Raw genomic sequence first — 19378 nt, forward strand, 5'->3', positions numbered from 1 at the left:
TAAAAATGCATATTATATTTTGCATGCTTTTGCTACTATAAGTCACATCAGAACTGCTTCTGGAAGTGTAAAGTGATGCATAAATTGAATAAACAATTGAACTTATTGTTTTATTTTTAAAAAATCATTGGGGGAAAAACCACCCTTTTAATTTAGTATATATGCTAACATTTCTGTCTCGCTTTTCTTTCCAAACCAAGGGACTCAAAGCTGCTAACAGGGGGAAAAAGTAAAGCAACAATCCCCATTAAAAAAGCAGTTCATACCAAATTAAAAATAGAATCATGGAATTATAGAATCTGTAGAGTTGGAAGGGACCCCCTGTGATGCAGGAACCTCAACTAGATCATACAGGATAGAAGAACTCAGAATGGCAAAGCAACAACTCCCTAACTCAAACATCAACATAGTTAAAGGCTTGCTGAAAAAGAAAAATATTCAAACAATTGCAGAACACAAATAATGAAGAGGAAAATAACCAGGGGACCTGTGTGGCCCTCCATATGTTGTTGGACTGCAATTCCCATCATCCTCGACCATTGGCCATGCTGGCTGAGGCGGATGGGTGTTGGAGTCCAACAGCATCAGGGGAAGGCCCTGTCTCACTCACTCTCGGCTTAGGTTATCTTCTTCTTTCTTACTTGTGTTCTGACATTGTTTGAATACTCTTCTTCCTCCAAAGAATCCTGGGAGTTGCACTTTGTTAAGGGCGCTATGAGTTGTAGCTCTGTGAGTGACAAACTACAGCTCCCAGGATTCTTTTGGGGGAAACCATGTGCTTTAAATGAGCATGGTGTATGTAGATGTGACTTCAGTCAGCACAGGAAAGAAACTAGCGGTCACCAAGGGAGGAGCAAAATGTTACCCATTTTCAGCAGGTGCAAAAAGGGTATGTTCACAAGCATTTCTAGTTCAGAGAGAAAGCCAGCGCATGGCCTCTGTGGTCTCAGTTTTAATGTGCAAGCCACACACACTCATACACACCCAACATACACTCTTAACCCTATGCTAGCCTCAGCATGGGAACTCGCAGCCTTCATGTACTCCCACTACTCCAACCCTATGAGTTTCCACACACTGGAAAAAGCATCATTTACTACGATCACCCTGAGCCAGGGAAAGAGGGAGTTTTTCCTCCCCGACACACCCATGTGAGCCAAAGCATCGTGTGGCTCCACCTCAGCTCCAGAGGTCTCTCCATCTCTCTCTGCACGCAGAAGGAAATTTCACACAGAGGGAGGAAACACCATGGCAAAAGATCCCCAGGAGATCTCTGAGGAATTCTATGTCCAAGATGTAAGTTGATTGCTTTGTTATCCTTTTTACAGGGTGGGTTAGTGAATGCCTTCAATTACTTGCTAAGATCTGTCATTCTGTCTTTTTCAAGGCATACATGCCCAGCACATTACAGCTTGCCTCGACAACCGACTTTTCTCTGACTTTCCCCTTTTCTAACTATTAGGCACAAACACCTAAAGCTACGAAAGAACTCTCCAAGAGATACAAGATCTGTGGGGTGTTGCTTTGCAGCCTAGTGCTCTCTGTCATCCTGACGTTTCTTGGGTTCTATTATTTTTGGAATCCGCCACCTAAAAAAGTAAGTTGCATTCTGTGCATTGAACTTAATATTTATTTTATTTTATTATTTTTTATTTGCTTACTTATTTAAAATCTGCCTAGTATTTCTAACTATCCTTTCTTGTTATTATTTTAAGGACACAGACCATTCGAGTAGATTTTACGCAAAGTTTTAGGTGCTCACTCTGCTTTGCTTTTTAATGATGGGGTCCTTTCCACAGAGGCATTCCATCTCCTTCATAATAAATTTGTGAAAAAGTGCTTTCATATTGTTTCCATTAGCTTGCCAGAAACTGGTGGAAAACCTATTATGCCACCACTTTAAGGGAGAGGGAGCCAAATATTGAGGGTGGCTGATCACCCTGTGCTGTTCCGTGCCTGCAGCATTAAGCAGCCCAAAAAGACCCTTGAATGGGGAAAGCTGCTGCATTGCATTTTCTTTTACAGTGGTACCTCGGGTTACAGGCGCTGCAGGTTACAGACGCTTCAGGCTACAGACTCCGCTAACCCAGAAATAGTACCTCGGGTTAAGAACTTTGCTTCAGGATGAGAACAGAAATCGCGCAGCGGCGGGAGGCGGGAGGCCCCGTTAGCTAAAGTAGTACCTCAGGTTAAGAATGGTTTCAGGTTAAGAACGGACCTCCGGAACAAATTAAGTTCTTAACCCAAGGTACCACTGTATTAACCTATTTTGCAGGGCATTTGGGGGGGGGGGTGTTGAGTTCACTCATACAATTACAGTGGAACACCTCGGTTTATGAATTTTTGGTTTACGGACACCGCGGACCCATCTGGAATGGATTAATTCACTTTCCATTACTTTCAATGGGAAAGTTCGCTTCAGTTTATGAACGCTTCAGTTTATGAACAGACTTCCAGAAGCAATTACACCCATGTTTCAGTTTATGAACGCTTCAGTTTAAGTACTTCGCGGACCCGTCTGGAACGGATTAATCCACTTTCCATTACTTTCAATGGAAAAGTTCGCTTCAGTTTATGAACGGTTACTCCGCGGACCGTCTGGAACGGATTAATCCACTTTCCATTACTTTCAATGGGAAAGTTCGCTTCAGTTTATGAACGCTTCAGTTTATGAACAGACTTCCAGAACCAATTGTGTTCATAAACCGAGGTACCACTGTATATGGGAAGCTCCCCTATATCAAATCAGACCACTGCTCCATCTGGTTCAGTACTGTTGGCTGACAGTAACTTTCTGAGGTTTCAGACAGTGGTCTTTTCCAGCCTTACCTGGGTGCTTTGGCTCTGAGTTGCAGCCATATATATATATATATATATATATATGCAGGTAAAAACACAACATCCATAATTTGATGCCATACTATCATAGGACTTTCCCCCTTGTGCATAGGGTTGTGGATGCAAACACCATCTTCCTCTCCCCTTTTGCCCTAGATCCTGTGGTTTAGACATGGCATTATTACATGGTTTGCGACTAGGGGGTTGTATATTCATACCCTGAAGAGAGGGAAAAATCAGGGGATTGCATCATAATGTGGGGGGGGGGTCGAGGGGCAAAGTGAAAGGTTTAGCCAAATGCATGGAGGATAAATTTATTATCAAGAGCTATTGGTTGTGTTAGCTGGGTGGTATCTCTATATCTCATGTCTCCCTGGACATGAACTGCAACGGTAGGGCTCCCATACGTATGGGAACTGGGCTCTGAAAATGGTGGGTTTTTGCAGAATCAGAAAAATGTTTTGCAGAATCAGAAAACCTGGACATATGGCAAGCAGGGCAATTAAAAAATAATAATAATGCTTTAGAAATGCTTTGTCTGGATTTTCACTTTTGGTAATGTGACAACCCTAAGCAACAGGCATAAGAGCATAAACCTAAAAATAACTTGTTGGATTAGGCTAGTGGACCCTCTAGTCCAGCCTCCTGTTCTCACAGTGGCCAGCCAGATGCATGTGAGAAAGCTGCAAGCAGAGCCCTAGCACTCTGCCCATTTGTGGGAGGGATTACCCTTCTGCAATCTAAACTGAGGTTTTCCCAAGCTTCTTCCACGTGGGTGGTGCCATTAGCAGATTTAATTTTGCTATGAGTGATTTCTTTCTTTGTCTATTATTTATTTTTAAAATTTGTATACCATCCTTCATCCAAAGATCACAGGGCAGTTCACAACATATATATAAAAGATAAGAACACAAAAGACATAATACAAACAAAAACACACCAATAAGCCCCCCTCCACTCCCACAACACATTTAAAATGACATAGAATTCTAACCAGCCAAAAGCCTGGGAGAAGGGAAAGTGCCTAATGAAGGTGCTCGGCGACCCTTCCTGGAGAAAGCATTCAAAAAATGGGGAGCCACCACAGAAAAGGCCCGTTCTCATGTTGCCACCCTCCAGACCTCTCATGGAAGGGACACATGAAGAAGGGCCTCAGAAGATGATCACAGGGTCTGGGTAAGTTCATATGGAAAGTCCTTGAAGTATTGTGGTCCTGAGCCATTTAAGGATTTATAGGTCTATACCAGTACTTTGAATTGGACAACATATACTCAAGCTCCTGGGCATGTCAAAAGGCCACCACCTACCACCATCAAATTATTATTCCCCAGGAACTGCAACTTTGCCAACCATAGTGATGCTGTGCCATTTCTTTGGACCTCTGAGGAACATAGTGGGGCTCACAGTGTCAAAGTGTGGTGCCAAAGAGGCTTTGCAAAGGCTGAAATATTCACCTAACAGCTCCAGTAACAGTTTCGATTTACCCTGGCAATCCAAATTACATTAAGATGCAGAATCCACAGTCACACAAGCCTCAGTGCGTCCCTTAAGCATATTGACAAAGGAGTCAGACAACTGTCACCTAGAGTTTTATGCATTTCCATTATCTGATAATAGGCACTTAATTCAGCATGATACTTAAAGTCTGAACTGTCTTGTCTTTTGAAAAAGTTTCTGGCCCTTATGGCTTCAAATATACCTTACCAGCCATCGCTGCCCTGCTTCCTTAAGCAATAAGAACGAGAACAGCACTACCTGGCTGTGGTTTACTTTGGACAAGAGAGCACACTGGAAACTTACGATTTTGTGTTTTAGTTTGGCAAATAAAAACAAACATTACAAAATACAACCCCTCTTTCTTCACACTGCTGGCTGCTATTTTTCACACACTCACAGACTGCCTACTCTCCTTTCAGCTGGAGGGAAGATGCTTTCTCCAAGCTGAGATGGACATGTCATCCTAAAAACACGAAGAGATTTCATTACTCGGCACAAGGCCAGATCAAGATGAACTGGCCCACTCGGGAACACTCCCACACTGCCCAACTGATTAGCACTGGGAACTGCTGGAGAGTGCTGGGGAGAATCCACACTAGTCGGTTATAACGTTTAAAATGCATTATTAAATTCCAACAACACCAGAGGGTGCTGCAGAGCAGCAATTCATTGGCAAAGGGAAACTGCATTGAGAGATATATAACTTTTTTATAGCTTTAAAAACATTTTTACATAACAGTGTAGATCCAGCCCTTAAGTGCTCCTCAACTATTCTGGTGTTAATCTGCTAGGCAGGTGAAATAAATCCAGTGGTTTTGAAAAAAGATGGAGCCGAGAGGTGGGGAAAGGGTGGATCAGTGTTTGGGGGCAGGGAGGCTGTGTGTGTGTGTGTATTGTGGTGGCAGGGGGTCTCTCTGTGTGTGAGTGTATAAAGGGGGGAGAGACACACCCATCAGCTCCATCCACTGCAGGCATGCAACTCTTGACTCAATGCCACCCTTGTATGTGGACCTTAGAGACCCCCAAACTGCCCACCCTGTGCTACAGAGTAAGGCCCACTGAACACAGTGGGAAGTATACTTCTGAGTGTACATGTAATAGGAGTATGCTGTGAATGGCCTTTGGAACATACTGTCTCCTTCTGAATGACCAACACAGGAATACAACCTGGTTGGCAAGGCTGTAGCTCATTGGTAGAGCATCTGCTTTGCATGCAGAAGGTTCTAGGTTCAATCCCTGCCATCTCCAGGTCGGGATTGGAGAAACCTCTGCCTGAAACCCTGAAGACCAGCTGCCAATCAGTAGTCACATCCACACCATATACGTATATTGAAAGCACATGGCTTTCCCAAAAATAATCCTGGGAACTGTGGTTTATACCTTGCAGAACTACAAGTCCCAGCAGCCTTAGCAAATGACAGTCCCCAGGATTCTTAGGGAGACCAATGTTGACAGTACTGAGCTGGATAGATGTCTGATTTGACATAAGGCAACTTCCTATGTTCACTGGGTTTGCAAATGGAGAGTTGAACGCATTATGTCGTGTAACTGTTCGGTTAGGGGACACAGGTGGTGCTGTGGGTTAAACCACAGAGTCTAGGGCTTGCTGGTCAGAAGGTCAGCGGTTCGAATCCCTGCAATGGAGTGAGCTCCCATTGCTTGGTCCCAGCTCCTGCCAACCTAGCAGTTCGAAAGCACATCAAAGTGCAAGTAGATAAATAAGTACCGCTCCGGCAGGAAGGTAAACGGCGTTTCCGTGCGCTGCTCTGGTTCGCCAGAAGCAGCTTTGTCATGCTGGCCACATGACCCGGAAGCTGTCTGCGGACAAACGCCGGCTCCCTCGGCCTATAGAGAGAGATGAGCACCGCCACCCCAGAGTCGGACACAACTGGACCTGATGGTCAGGGGCCCCTTTACCTTTAACTGTTCGGTTAGTTACAGTGTCATCCTCAAGTCCCACACTCAGATGCATCCCAGAATGGTCTTTAAGTGGCATTCGTTTGTTATAGTACACGGGCAAGAAAATACAAAAAACAGACCCCTGTGTTGCAATATGTGCATCGCGCCAAACCCAGAAATGACCCACAAATGTCACAAAAAGGGGTGGTGCAAGATGTTTGCAGGCTTTTTCTGGAAGTACAGTACTGCAATACCAGGTTGATGCATGGAGTGGATGGAGCATGCCCCTATTCCATCAATGGTGCCTTGGAACATAACCATTATGTTAATTGGGAGTTGTCTGCAATCACACCCTGCCTTCACTTTTAAATGCTTAAGGAGATAGCAAGTGAAGTTTCTTTGCTAGCCATAATCTCACAAGCAGCCCAACTCTTAGGGAGGCTTCTGCCAGCCAGCCCGCTGCTTTCTTCATTGTCCGACATCTGCTTCCAATAAATAGCTGCTATTCAGAAGCTAGGTCTGCAGAAGACATTTTCATTCCAGGCACATCAAAGCCCCAAAGTCTTTTGCCACGCAGCAGATACATATTAGAAGCTCAGCTGAGAGCCCAGTTATTAGGGTCTACTGCAAATTGACAGAGAGAGGCTGTATTTGGGGGGGGGGTCATCTTCTGCTTCTGATTAATCCTGAAAGATCTTTCAGGATTCAGAAACAGGAAAATAAACTTGCATAAACAAGCCTGCATAAACATTCTCAAATTTTGCCTACAATCTTTTTATTCCATCAAGGTAATGGGCTTGCAGCCCAGGCTAGGGGCATTTGGAACTGCAGGCCTGGATAAAGAATCTCCTGCAATCACACAATCCAATGTGCCCTGAATCCGAATTGTAATCCAGAAAATCAGATCTCTGGAAATCCCATTGATTCCCATTGGTGGCGAGGTCCTCAAGTCCGAGGCTGAAACGCCACGCAGGGTTTACCTCAGCCTCAGGCTCTGCCTCAAGCTCATTCCCCAACCCCCTCATTCTGTCTCCCCCTCTTTCCCTTTGTCACCTCTTCCCAGCCATGCGCTGCCTCACCGCCGCCTCTCGGCGTGCAAGGATTTCACATGACACACATGTCCCACTTTGAAGTCAGTGGCAAACACCTCTATCGTATTTCCACGGGGTCCTGGGTTTGAGTCCCACACTGAGCAAAAGGTTCATGCATTGCAGGGGGTTGGACTAGATGACCCTTGTGTCCCTTCCAACTCTATGATGCCACGAACAACAATTATTAGAAATGATGAGATAATGAAAGTATGTGCTACGAAACTAAGCTGTAGTATTGCTTGCTAGTTGGTGGCTGCTTAGCAAGCGGAAATAATAACAGTGAGAAAAGCGCTATAATCATAATAATGTAGCAGACTACAGTATGTACAATGTATTCACAAGACACACAGAAGGCCTAGCAGACAACAGTGCTAAATAAACCTTAGAGCCAAAATGTGGGGAGTGGGAGAGAATACTAAGACACAGACAATAAAACCTTTTTTCTTTTTTAAAGGACGGGACTGGGATTTATTGGGAAAGGATATTAAACAAACACAAGCTGAACAAATGCCACCTAACTCAACCGAATTCTTTCCACAGAGGCAGAACTTAACAAAAGAGCAGCATTTTAAGACTTTGCCACCCTCCCCTTCCTCAAGCACTGTAATTAATTGTGGGTGGGCACAATAGCATTCTAGCCCCACAGCTCTCATTAAGCAGCACTAATCAGTAATCCCACATGTGCATAATGTCACCAATAATTATACATCCTACAGCATTTTAAAAATGCATACAGATACATAGGGTTGAGGGTGTTTTAAATAACTACGACGCACCTCTCTCCTCTCACTCACCTCTGTCCTTGTGATATCAGGAAACAACTATTCGTCCAGCCATCCAAAGCAATTTCCAGGAAAAACAAACTTGCATCAGGGCTTGATTTCTAATGCAATGCCAATTTTGCAAACCCAAATAAAGACAAGAAGCAAAACATCTTGAAAAGAAAACAACTTCCATCCTTGTTTCAACAAGCAAGGGTACATGAAAAGGCCCTGGACTCTCTTCTGAGGGCCATACGCTCCCATGTTTGTCATTCACCAGTTTGTCATAGCATCGTCTTAGCCTGCTGACAGAGCACAGACCTTTGATGTTTAACTCCAAGTTTACTTAGGGTGCCAGTGGCACCATAAAGGTAGGGCTTGAGGGAAGAAGATGTCTCAGCAAAATGAGCAGGAGGGTTCCCAAACAACAACAGGGGCGTGCTTGGCAAAATCTGGAATAAGTGACTTGGCAGTACTGTCTTGAAAGGGCTGCAGGTGTAGTAGGGCAACTGAGCCCAGAGTCCTACCTAATACCCTATAGCAGGCATCCCCAAACTTCAGCCCTCCAGATGTTTTGGACTACAATTCCCATCTTCCCCGACCACTGGTCCTGTTGGCTACCGGTAGGGATCATGGGAGTTGTAGGCCAAAATATCTGGAGGGCCGCAGTTTGGGGATGCCTGCCCTATAGCTTAGTTCTCCCTCCAATATTTGTGCAGAAGGTGAACAACAACAGTTTGCAAATGGAAAGAGCTGCTATGAATCAGAGCATTCTGAAATGCAAAGTGGCTCTCGCTTGCAGACTTGGTGGTGGCTGATCAATTGATGAGAATGAACAATGAGCTATTCCAAGCATCTGTAATAAGAATCACAACACTCACCTGCCAGAATGAGAATTAGAGACTTCACCATACTCTTATCAGCACCTGCTAAAAACATTTTTGTTGAGGCAAGCCTACCTAGACATGTAGAATGTTGATGCGTGTTTTACTCGTCTTGTTGTTTTTAGCTTATCATTGATTTTAATTATTTTTTAATCTCTTAAATATTTGTTATGAACTTTTTTTACTGGACATTTTACTTTTTTATTCTTTTTGTAAACTGCATTGAGGCTTTGTTTGTTTTTTACAATCAAGTGATGTATAATTTTTTGTGAAACAGATAAAATAAAACAGATTTTTCAAGGGGAGCCAGAAGGCAACAGTTTAAGGAGATATGGGACCCAGGAAAATTTGGGAGATGGGTAAAGGCAGGTCAGGTGCCATTATGGACGTGGCGATGCCCCCCCAAAAAACTCCAGTTAAACCTGCTCAACCTGAACATCTGTAAACAAACAGAAACACACCACAAGAGCCCCCCCTTCTCTTTCTCTCTCTCTCCTCTAGAGAAAACTGACCATAAATGAATTTCCTATGGCATAGAGTAGGAAAAAGATGAAACAGTACCATGGGGGCTGTTTTTTCAGAATATCTGAACCTTATTATAAGAGGACATTTATTGAAAAGGTAAAATGCAAATTTAGCAAACGAGCAAACAAATAATAAATGAGATTTTTGCTAACTACAGAGGAATGACAATTTTAGGAGACTTGTAATCTCTTTGGCATTTCTCATCATTAATCCTTCCATCTGATTTAGAACTTTGCATGAGGTCTCTCTCTCTCTTTAAGAAATAGCTTCAAATGTGGACACTGCCAAAGTCATTTAAAAAGTCATGTGTAAAGACTGGAATTTCAAGATCTTTTCCCAAACTGTCTTCAGATGCCACTGCGAGTAATCTGAAGCACAGCTTGTTCATGGAGGATGCCCGGCACATTCTTCCTTTCCAAGACCTCACCTTAAACTTTCCATACTGCAAAATCCATTTTCCTTATGTGCTCAAGTTACTATTGCTATAGTTTTGTCCAAAATAACTTTTGGTTTTCCACCACGAGAGAACCTTCACGCTTACAGTGGTAATGGTTACAATGAATGGGCAAGTCACATGCATGGTTGGTCTCTGAGATGAGTGCTTGGCACTTTCTGTGAGAGAAATGGTAGTTGCCAGGACGGATGGGGTAGAAACTCAACTTTGTTCACACCTGAATGCACTTTTCAAATCAACAGGCAAACTGAATCACAATTATCCTTTGGCATCAGCAACATGCTGAATTTCGTGTTGTAGTTCTCCAGCCAAACAATATGTACAAAAATGCATACTTTTTAAAATCAACATCCAACTGTGCATCATATTGCGGAAAAAGGCTTGCAAAGATGTGTACACTGGTCAAATCTTCATACCAAAAAAGTGGAGGAAATAAGTAAGAAAACACTGATAACTTTTCTTGAGGATTCCCCCCCCCCCAATCCACAGATTGATGCAGAAATGTGGATAACAGAATTTAAGACTGGGGAAATGAGAAACTGACACTGAAATTGACCGTTCTGCCCATTCCTCGTTACCTATTTGAGCATGGCTTTAGAAGTGGTCTTGGCTTTTTCACCGCATGCAGTTTCCCTCATTTAAACCTTCCATCTCCGAAAGCTGCTATCTGCTCCTGCTCCCATGGGGCTCAAGGTCTTTCACCCAAGTGCAGTGCAATAAATAGAACTATGACCTTGGAGAAGCATCCACCATTCTCCCATTTGTGTCCTGCTCATATATTTGTAAACAGAATTGTTGCTGCTTCTACTGTTGTTGCAAAGATATAACTACCGGTAGATGCCCAAGTGCAAAAGAAGGCAGGACCAAATTCAATCTCCTTGCCCTAACTGGCAATGCTGGGATGCCCCATGCCTAAATTCTTGTAGAGCCACTGCCAATCATTGTACACAACATTAAGGCAGATAGACCAATGACTTTGTAAAAGGCCTATGCTCCTTAATACCGGTAGTTGTGCAGAAAATCCCAGCCGGTGCAGCTTGCCTAGGAAGTCACATCTGCTGAAACTCCCTTTTCTACACAACTATTAAAGGTGCAGAAACCCCACCCTCTTTTGCAATGGGGTATCCTAACCGTAAGGCTTCAGTTTTCTCTCATCCAAAGGAAAAATAAACAGGGTATCTCTGCCTACCCGGGAATATCTGAACACTGAGGACTAAGTGAGGGCTTGTAACAGGTTACATTGAAAGAGATATTTCAAGAACCAGACTAGCAAGAAATGTTCGCTTGTTTGCAAAGGGCACCCTAGGTCTTTGGGATACACAGCCATTGCTCCCTGTTCATTTCTCTTTCCTCTCCCCAATTTGTCATTACAGATCTATGACATGGAGCACACATTTTTCAGCGAAGGAGACAAGCAGAAGATACTGATGAAGATAGACCCTCAAAGCAGGACAGAGATCTTTCAAACTGGAAAGGGCAACAAGGAGGTTCTGGAAATACATGACTTCAAAAATGTATGTACTGTCATTTCTGCCCCCAATTGTGGTAGATCAAACATAACAGAGTACCGAGTGAGGCATTTTCACCTTCTCGGGCACCCTTTAGGGACAGATTGTGGTTATTTCTGAAGAGTACATACACCTCTAAAAAACCTCACTGGGTCTGCACACTGAAAGCCAATTGTTATAAACAGTTCAATGGACATCCCATGATTTAACGACTATAGTATACTGATACATGAATTGAGTGCCAACCAAAAATAAGGTAGTGGAAAATCACTGTGTTTTAAGTATACAAATGTGTGTGATTTTTAAAAATAAAAGCCTGACAACCAAATATGAGCTTTTAGGACTTAGAGAATGTTGAGGTGTTGGAGGAGGGAGAAACTTGAGGAATGGGGGCGGGGAGAGAGAATTGGCCTGATGAAGCCCAGAAGAGCTTGTAGAGAAGTGTGCCATGAGGTTTTTGTTAAATTCCCCTTCCTTCAGTATACAAGGATGCAGCCTCCCTAGGCTGAGACTAAAATACCACATTGTTGTACGTCTCACTTGCAGTAATAACGAAGCATTTATATAGCGTACTCGTTCGGAGTTTCCAAAGCACTTCACATATTTTCTAGAGACACATCTTTACCATTGCAAGACTGGTGGGAAAACTTGAACTTTTGCACGTGAACTATAAGCCTGTAAAGTAGCTGAGCATTATCACCACTGTATTGCAAGAGGGAGGCAGACTAGATCTGACTGATTGTCAGACAAACCAACCAGTGAGATTTCTGCATAAGTGGGATTTGAACCCAGGGCTTCCTGACTTCTAGCTTAGGAATCGCTCACCATGATGTGCTGATGCCCTATGAAAACATAGCATAGAAACCACACAATAAAAATATACTTAGTTCACATTGCTTTTATTTATATATATATTCGTTGTAGGGAAAGAACCATATACTATGACCAGTATTTAAATACTGCCTAGACTTTTGGCCCCATCAAGAAAATCCAGCGCTCACCTTATTGAAATATCAAATGGTGTATCTTACCCTGAATTAAAACTATACCCATAAAATGACTGCAGGACTTGATGCATTTAATTCTCTTCACCAAGCTTTTTCCCCCCCTGCTCCACTAGGGAATAACAGGCATCTTTTTTGTGGGAGACCCGAAGTGCTTCATCCGAAACCAGATTAAAGGGATTCCTGAAACATCCAACGTGGACATGGAGGAGCTGGAAGTATGCAAAAACGAATAACTCCCTGAATTAAATAAGACCCAGGACAGCCAGAGATTTATAACAGCATGGAAAGTACAGACCGAGAGTAATCCCATTAGCTTTTAAATTTCTCACAGACCAGGCAGATATACTCACAGCATATGTTAAATGCCAAACAGGGGCCTAACGAAAGCAGTCCAGATGGAATTAGTTCCAGAGATGGAACTGGTCCAGCTAAACCAGTGGCAGAAGTGAAGGGCTAAATGAAATATTTTAACCCAAATGCCACAGCTTCTCAAAATAGTTAAGATGCACAGAAACACAGGAATCTGCCTTAAACTGAGTCAGAGCATTGGTCCATCTCACTCAGGGGTTGGCAACCTAAGGCCCATGGGCCCACAAGCGGCCCACAGGGGTCATTTAACCGGCCCACGAGCAACCCCCGAACCGAGCTGCCCCCTCGGCGAGTCCCCGCATGCTGCACTAAACCCGTGCAGCGCGGCGCAGGGACTCACTTCCGTGGCGCCAGAAATCACGTCTGCGTCTTTGCAGACGTTGGAAAATACGGGTGCATGCGTTTACACACGTGTGCAATCTGGCCCATGCAGGAATCTCCACTGGAGTGAACCGGCCCAGGCGAGGTAAACCTTGCTGACCCCTGATTCTAGCTTATTTCTGTTGTCCCTCATTGGCAGCATCTCTCCAGGGTTTCGGGCAGCTTTCTTTCGTAGCCTTCTCAGGAGATTCCAAAGATTGAATCTGGGACCTTCATGGGACCAGTTTGATTCTGAATGGTGTATTAAAGAAGCCCTCCTTTTAGGAGAGAGGCTACATATTTAGCCATGATGGGAACAATGGGGCCTCCAAGTAGCAAACATTGGATTTATAAGGTTTCCTTGGAGGGATCTAGTTGCCCACTGTGGGATATAGATATGCATTTCAGTCAGCTACCTTCTTCTCATGCCCTTTATGTCTGGGCAAAGTGGAAGGCGGAACACCGAGTGGCAACTTTATCTGAGCAACCTGCAAAGCTGCAAGGAGGATGCCAACGCAGTCTCTTGGACACAAACCAAGAAAACACCAATATGGTTGTTGTTGGTTTTAGTAAAGAGTGAGGTGTGCCTCCAGTTTTAGTCCAGAATAATAGTGCCCCGTTTATGAAATGTATGGGAAATACAGCTCTATGAAATAGTTTCTCTAGGTTAACAAATGAAGAAAGACATTTTTTTTAAAAAAAAATTTCTCGCAGGATGAGGAAATTACAGATACCTATTTCGAGCAGTCTGTAGTCTGGATTCCAGGGGAGAAGCCTATTGAAAATAAAGATTTCCTGAAAGGTTCCAAGATCTTTGAGCTCTGCAAGAATGTGACTGTGTACTGGATCCACCCGACCTTATTAAGAGGTAAGGCCACTTATTCTTCTCCTCTTTGTAGCATGTTGACTTTGTAGAATGTAGCATGGTGTAGATAAAGACACCCTTCTTTGGCCCACAGTAAAACTGAATTCAGACATACTGACGTCAACTGCCGTATGGATGTTTTTGCCCTGTGCAAAGCTCATCTGTGTTTCCTTATCAGCCTCTGTGTGTTCCAGGGGAAAAAGAAGCAAACTTTCGCAACTTGAAAAGGAGGCATCGCCGAAACACAGAGCTAGCTTACGATTGCTAGCATACTAGAGTCCTGTAATGGGTGGTGTTGAGACACTGGCTTTCTATGATCTGGAACAGGCATTAAAATAGGTTTGCCATACTATTATTTTTAAAAGCAAAAATCCAGACACGAAAGTTGCCATTTAAGCACAGTTCTGTATGATCTGTCAATGGCAGTTAGCCAAGGTGCTCTTATGCATGAATTAGCACACAACTGGTTGCAGTGATAAGCCATAAACCACTTTAATTTCCACCAGAAAAGTAATTCATGGTGACTTGCCTCTTAGAGCCAGAACCTCTTGACTTTGAAAATGAAGGTCAGGAGGAGGAAGAGGAAGAGGATCAGATTCTGAGAGACAAGCAAGACTGGGCTAGACATCAGGAGGGAAAGGAAGAGCAACACTTGGCTAAGGATGTAAGACCAAGTACCAAACGTCAGGCCCGGCAGCTCACAGAAGAGGATTTCCCTGTGAATGATTACGTAAGTCAGGAGCAGCCAACCTTTTGAGGCCCATGGGCATATCTAGAATTTTAAGATAGTGCTGTGGGCAGCAGTCACAAAATGGCTACCTGGGGAACACGTGGCACGAAGTAACACTAATTGCTGCCACACCTAAAAGAGAGGGAAGGGACAGGGCCACAATGGTCTCATCACCATCAATTATTTTTTTTAAAGGCACCAATATTAGCCACCACAAAAGCTTGATCACAGAAGGAAGCTCTTTGCACCTCTCGTCTGTCCAGAATGGAAAGAAGGGTGGGTGTCCAATCCCTGTATCCAATGATGAGGACACATTGGATACAGGAGAGGCTGAGGGCCAACCAACCCTTGTGTGTTGTGGATTTTTGAGGGGGTGTTTACTGAGACCATTCGAGGGTGCCATAAGAAGTACTAGTGGGCACAATGGGGCTTGTTGGTGTCATTTCGGTGATCCCCGACATAAGTCTTTAGGATCAAGCCATTTTCATCACTGAGCTCTGGGACTGAACTTCTTGAGGAGGAAATATTGAGGAAGCAACTCAGTACTGCAAGGATGGGGAACCTGTGCTATTCCAGGTGTTGCTAGACTATTGACTTGTTAAATTTATATGCAGCCACACAGCATAGGTCTCTGTGTACTCTGCTTTACCAGAAACAAGGCATTAAATGCTATGGGTGAAGGATGGAGGAGAAATTAAACTCAATTTGCATTTAAAGGCAGACCTGCATAGTGGCACTTTCTGAACCAAAGCACAGCCCTCCTCTGAAATTTGCACTCCTCCAAATGTTGCAATTCAATTCTCCAGCCACATAATGTGTACAAAAATGTATATACTAGGGTAAAGTGTGCATGAAGATGCATATATTATCAAAAATAACAGTAAAAATGTGGTATGTACTGGGGGTTGGACTTTTTAAAAAAAATGCAAACAGATGTGGAAATGTGAAAAAACTGAATTTAAGATTGGAAAAATGAGGCATGGAACTTAACAGACTTGCCCATCACTAACGATGGCCCCTTCCCAGATATGTCTGCCTTTCCTTCTGTGCAGATGAGATTGATTTCCTGCCTGTTTGCCCTCTTTGTTTTCCTCTTCCAGTCACAGAATGGACTGGAGTTCCATCCCCTGTGGGACGAGAGAGGATATTGCTGTGCCCAGTGCCGCCGTGCCCATCGATACTGCCAGAGGGTGTGTGAGCCTCTCCTAGGGTATTACCCCTACCCTTACTGTTACCAAGGAGGGAGGGTCATCTGCCGTGTAATCATGCCATGCAACTGGTGGGTAGCGCGGATGCTGGGGCGAGTGTAAGCACACCCAGCCCCCCCCCAAAGGTAACTCCTGATATACTGCAGTGTCCAAGCGCCACCCAGGGAATTTCCTATGGGATGGACTTGTGTGCTACCAGTACTCTTTATCTAGTTCAGGGGTCCCCAAACTATTGTCCAAGAGCTTCATCCAGGTAGTCCATGGCATGACTGTAAAAATACAATTAAAGATCATACAGCATTTGCATCATGCAACACAATTGCTGCAACAGGAAGAAGAATGATCAGGGCGTCCACAATAATTTTCAAGTTGTTCATGGGGGTGGGGGGTAGGGAGTTTGGGAAACACTGCTCTAGTTGCTATTACTGCAGTTCAGTAGGCACCTCTGAGACAGCCACCCTGAGATCAAAAGGCCACCACAGAATGTCCCAACTTTGCTGATCGGACATCAAGGAGCAGCTTGGGCAGCTAATGTGTGGTGTGTGTGTGTGTGTGTGTGTGGATGCAGAGGGGGGTGGGACGGACTTTCAAAATGTGTTAAGAAACCCATTTATTGAAGTACTTCTGAAAATGCAGTCACCAGTTTGTTTCCAGTAAAGTAGACCTGCAATTTACATGGGGGTTAGTGCATAAAGTCAAAATTTCAAATAGTCAGGACCCATTGGATGCAAGGGTCTGTGGGATTGCCAAGGTTGTTCTCCCCCCCCCCCGATGCGCGCCCCCATTGCATTGTATTTTTTTTAAAAAATTGCATAAAGCTGAATGCGCACAAATTAAATGTGCATAAATTGTGGGTCTACCGTAAACAGTAATCACCATCCTTGGAGCTGTATAACTGTCCTTGCCACATCCAGCTTTAAAAAAAAAAAGTATACCTGTAATTACATAGCAAGATTCTGGGTTGTATCTGATGTCAGTACTACTCAGGCTAACTTAGAGCCATTAATTTCAGTGGGTTTCCTTTGATTAGGATTGAGTTTGAGACAAGACACTGATTCTGCCCAACATTCTGGGAATCCGGTGGAAGTACACCAGCTTAGGGAACCTGTTGTCTTCCAGATGTTACTGCACTCCATCTCCCATCAGTCCCAGGCAGCCTGGCCTCCATGGGCGAGCATAATGGGAGATGGAGTCCCAATAACATCTGGAGAGCCACAGGCTCCCCATCCCTGGAGTGGGAAGATAATCTGAGCCTGCTGTAAGGCAGCTTTCTGTGTTCAGAGAAAATGATCATTTCCTATTTCCTGTAGGAGATAATAAATGACTGTTGCTTTGGATGAAGAGGGATGATATTTACACATTCCCCTGAGTGCTTCAGCAAAGAAGGGTTTTTTTTCAGAGCCTTTGGAGTGGTTAGTTTTGGAATTGCCGCATCTCTTATTTTATTTTGCTGTGCAGAGGCCAACATTCTTCGCTTCCCACACCAGAAACCCCGCCCACCAGAAACCTCCCACGCACCTACCAATCAGCATCCTGTACGGTGTTTACTGGCAACAGGTTGAACCAATCCAGTGACGACTTCTTTTGCCTATGCTGCAAAGTTGTCTCCTCTGAAGGCAGCTTTGTAGATGCACAGCCTGTGTAACTTCCCTGCACACATTCATGTTCCAATGTGAGGACTCTCTTCTCCCAGCTGATTGCCAAAGTGACTGGTGTAACTGTGCTAGGGCAGCACAGCCAAAGCCACCCTAAGGTGCCACAGCTTGATGCCTCAAACCCTAGGTCAGAACTCTTTTTCTGACTGGTTGCAAAATTTTACAGGAAAAGGTAAATGTGTTTTTTAAATTAATAAATTTTAAAAAACAACCACAATTACTTAGAGCCACTCGAATTTTCCCAGCCTCTCAACTTAGCTAGAGTTCCATGCTGTGGCTTCACGAAGTAGAAAACACAATCATTTTCCACTCTAGCAGCCTGCTAAACAGCCACACGAGGGCAGTCCTTTGAAAGAAATTTCTTGTCTATATCTAAATTATAGAATCATACAATTAGAGAGTTGGGATGCACCCAGTCATGTAGTCCAGCTCCCTGCAATGCAGGTATGACAGCGAAATAGTCCCTGACAGATGACAATCCAACCTCTGCTTAAAAACCTCCAGGGAAGGAGAGCCCACCACAGTCTCAAACAACTCTTGTTGCCAAAAAGTTCTTCTGCTTTCTTGACATTTGAATCCACTGGTTCGAGTCCTGCCCTTTGGGGGCAGCAGTAAACAAGCTTGTGCCGCGTGACAGCTCTTCAGATATAATTTCAGAAGAAGCAAAGCAAGCCCAACCACATTTATAGCTTTGGCTCAATCCTCCCACAAGTTCCCCGTAGCAGTACGGTCCAGGGCTTGGAATGAACTAGTCCAGTTTAACAAAGTTCACCGAATTAGTCCAAGATTTCTCAACTGTACCTAAATGTAGTTCTCAGAACTGCCAGGTAAACAAAATTTGTTTCCCAATAAAACTTCAGTTTCCAGTTCATCTCCTCTTACACTTTAGAATCTTTGGGCCTTTGAGCTTAAAGGCTATAATTGTCGGTGGCGGGGGGGGGGGCAATTAAGCCATTCACATTCCACCATGAGCTGGACACACGTGAACTGGAATTAGTTCCTTTGGGGACATGCCGAACTAGCTCTTTCATAATATTTTCAGTCATTGGAACATAAATGAAAAGGGGTGTCTTTCTGCAGGATAGCATCAATGCCATGCATCCCTTTAGAGATGAGGCATCAGATATACAGCCCGCCATTGGAAGAGGGCGTCTCTGCATCTCTTATTTCTTAACCTACAGGGCTGCCCATTCCACTACAGTGGTACCTCTGGATGCGAACGGGATCTGTTCCGGAGCCCCATTCACAACCAGAGCAGTGCGCAACCTGAAGTGCTGAATCTGCACATGCTCGCCGCGCAAGTCTTTACTTCTGCGCATGTGCAAATTGCCGAACACGGAAGTAACCCGTTCCGGTACTTCCGGATTGGCGCGTTCGTATCCCATGGTGAACGCAATCTGCACCAAACATAACCAGAGGTATGACTATATTGCTTTTTAAAAAGGGGGAGTAACAGTGCAATTGAGAAGCACGTCTGCTTGCAACCTTAGGAGATGCATTTTTGTTGAATTCTGTCACTGTCAAGGTGTGTGTGGGTGCTCCACAAAGTTCAGCTGAATTTCCAGCAGAGATATGAAAAAAGTGACTTCCCGTGAAGGCTATGCAAGGAAGCTTATTGCACAATGAAAGTGTGTTTTAAGGTGCTGTTTTACTCTTGGTTCTTCACAGACCTCAGATTACTGGCGCTACCTAGCTGCTCAGGTTTAGCAATTTATTATTATTATTAT

The 19378-nt window shown here is 44.0% G+C and overlaps 1 protein-coding gene across 2 annotated transcripts; it reads left to right on the forward strand.

Moving 5' to 3' along the window:
* The first annotated feature begins 1153 nt into the window (after positions 1 to 1153).
* On the forward strand, positions 1154 to 17714 carry TNMD (tenomodulin). 2 transcript variants are annotated; one of them, XM_035113426.3, is made up of 8 exons: positions 1154 to 1296; positions 1463 to 1597; positions 11323 to 11463; positions 12578 to 12679; positions 13908 to 14061; positions 14595 to 14788; positions 15889 to 15978; positions 17455 to 17714. In XM_035113426.3, the coding sequence occupies exons 1-8, from the start codon at positions 1249 to 1251 to the stop codon at positions 17569 to 17571; spliced, it is 981 nt and encodes a 326-aa protein (XP_034969317.3). In that variant the 5' UTR covers positions 1154 to 1248; the 3' UTR covers positions 17572 to 17714. The 2 variants fall into 2 exon arrangements, with proteins under 2 accessions (XP_034969317.3, XP_034969316.3); XM_035113425.3 differs by lacking the exon at positions 17455 to 17714 and having other exon boundaries at positions 15889 to 16302.
* Positions 17715 to 19378: the final 1664 nt, after the last annotated feature.

This window comes from Zootoca vivipara, chromosome Z2 (genome assembly GCF_965207765.1).
Source record: "Zootoca vivipara chromosome Z2, rZooViv2.hap1.1, whole genome shotgun sequence".
In the NCBI taxonomy this organism is placed as follows: Eukaryota; Metazoa; Chordata; class Lepidosauria; order Squamata; family Lacertidae; genus Zootoca; species Zootoca vivipara.

Coding starts and splice junctions, on each gene's coding strand:
- TNMD (XM_035113425.3), top strand. CDS start 1,249: ATGGCAAAAGATCCCCAGGAGATCTCTGAGGAATTCTATGTCCAAGAT. Junction 1,598..11,322: donor GGAATCCGCCACCTAAAAAA/GTAAGTTGCATT, acceptor TTGTCATTACAG/ATCTATGACATGGAGCACAC. Junction 14,789..15,888: donor ATTTCCCTGTGAATGATTAC/GTAAGTCAGGAG, acceptor TTCCTCTTCCAG/TCACAGAATGGACTGGAGTT.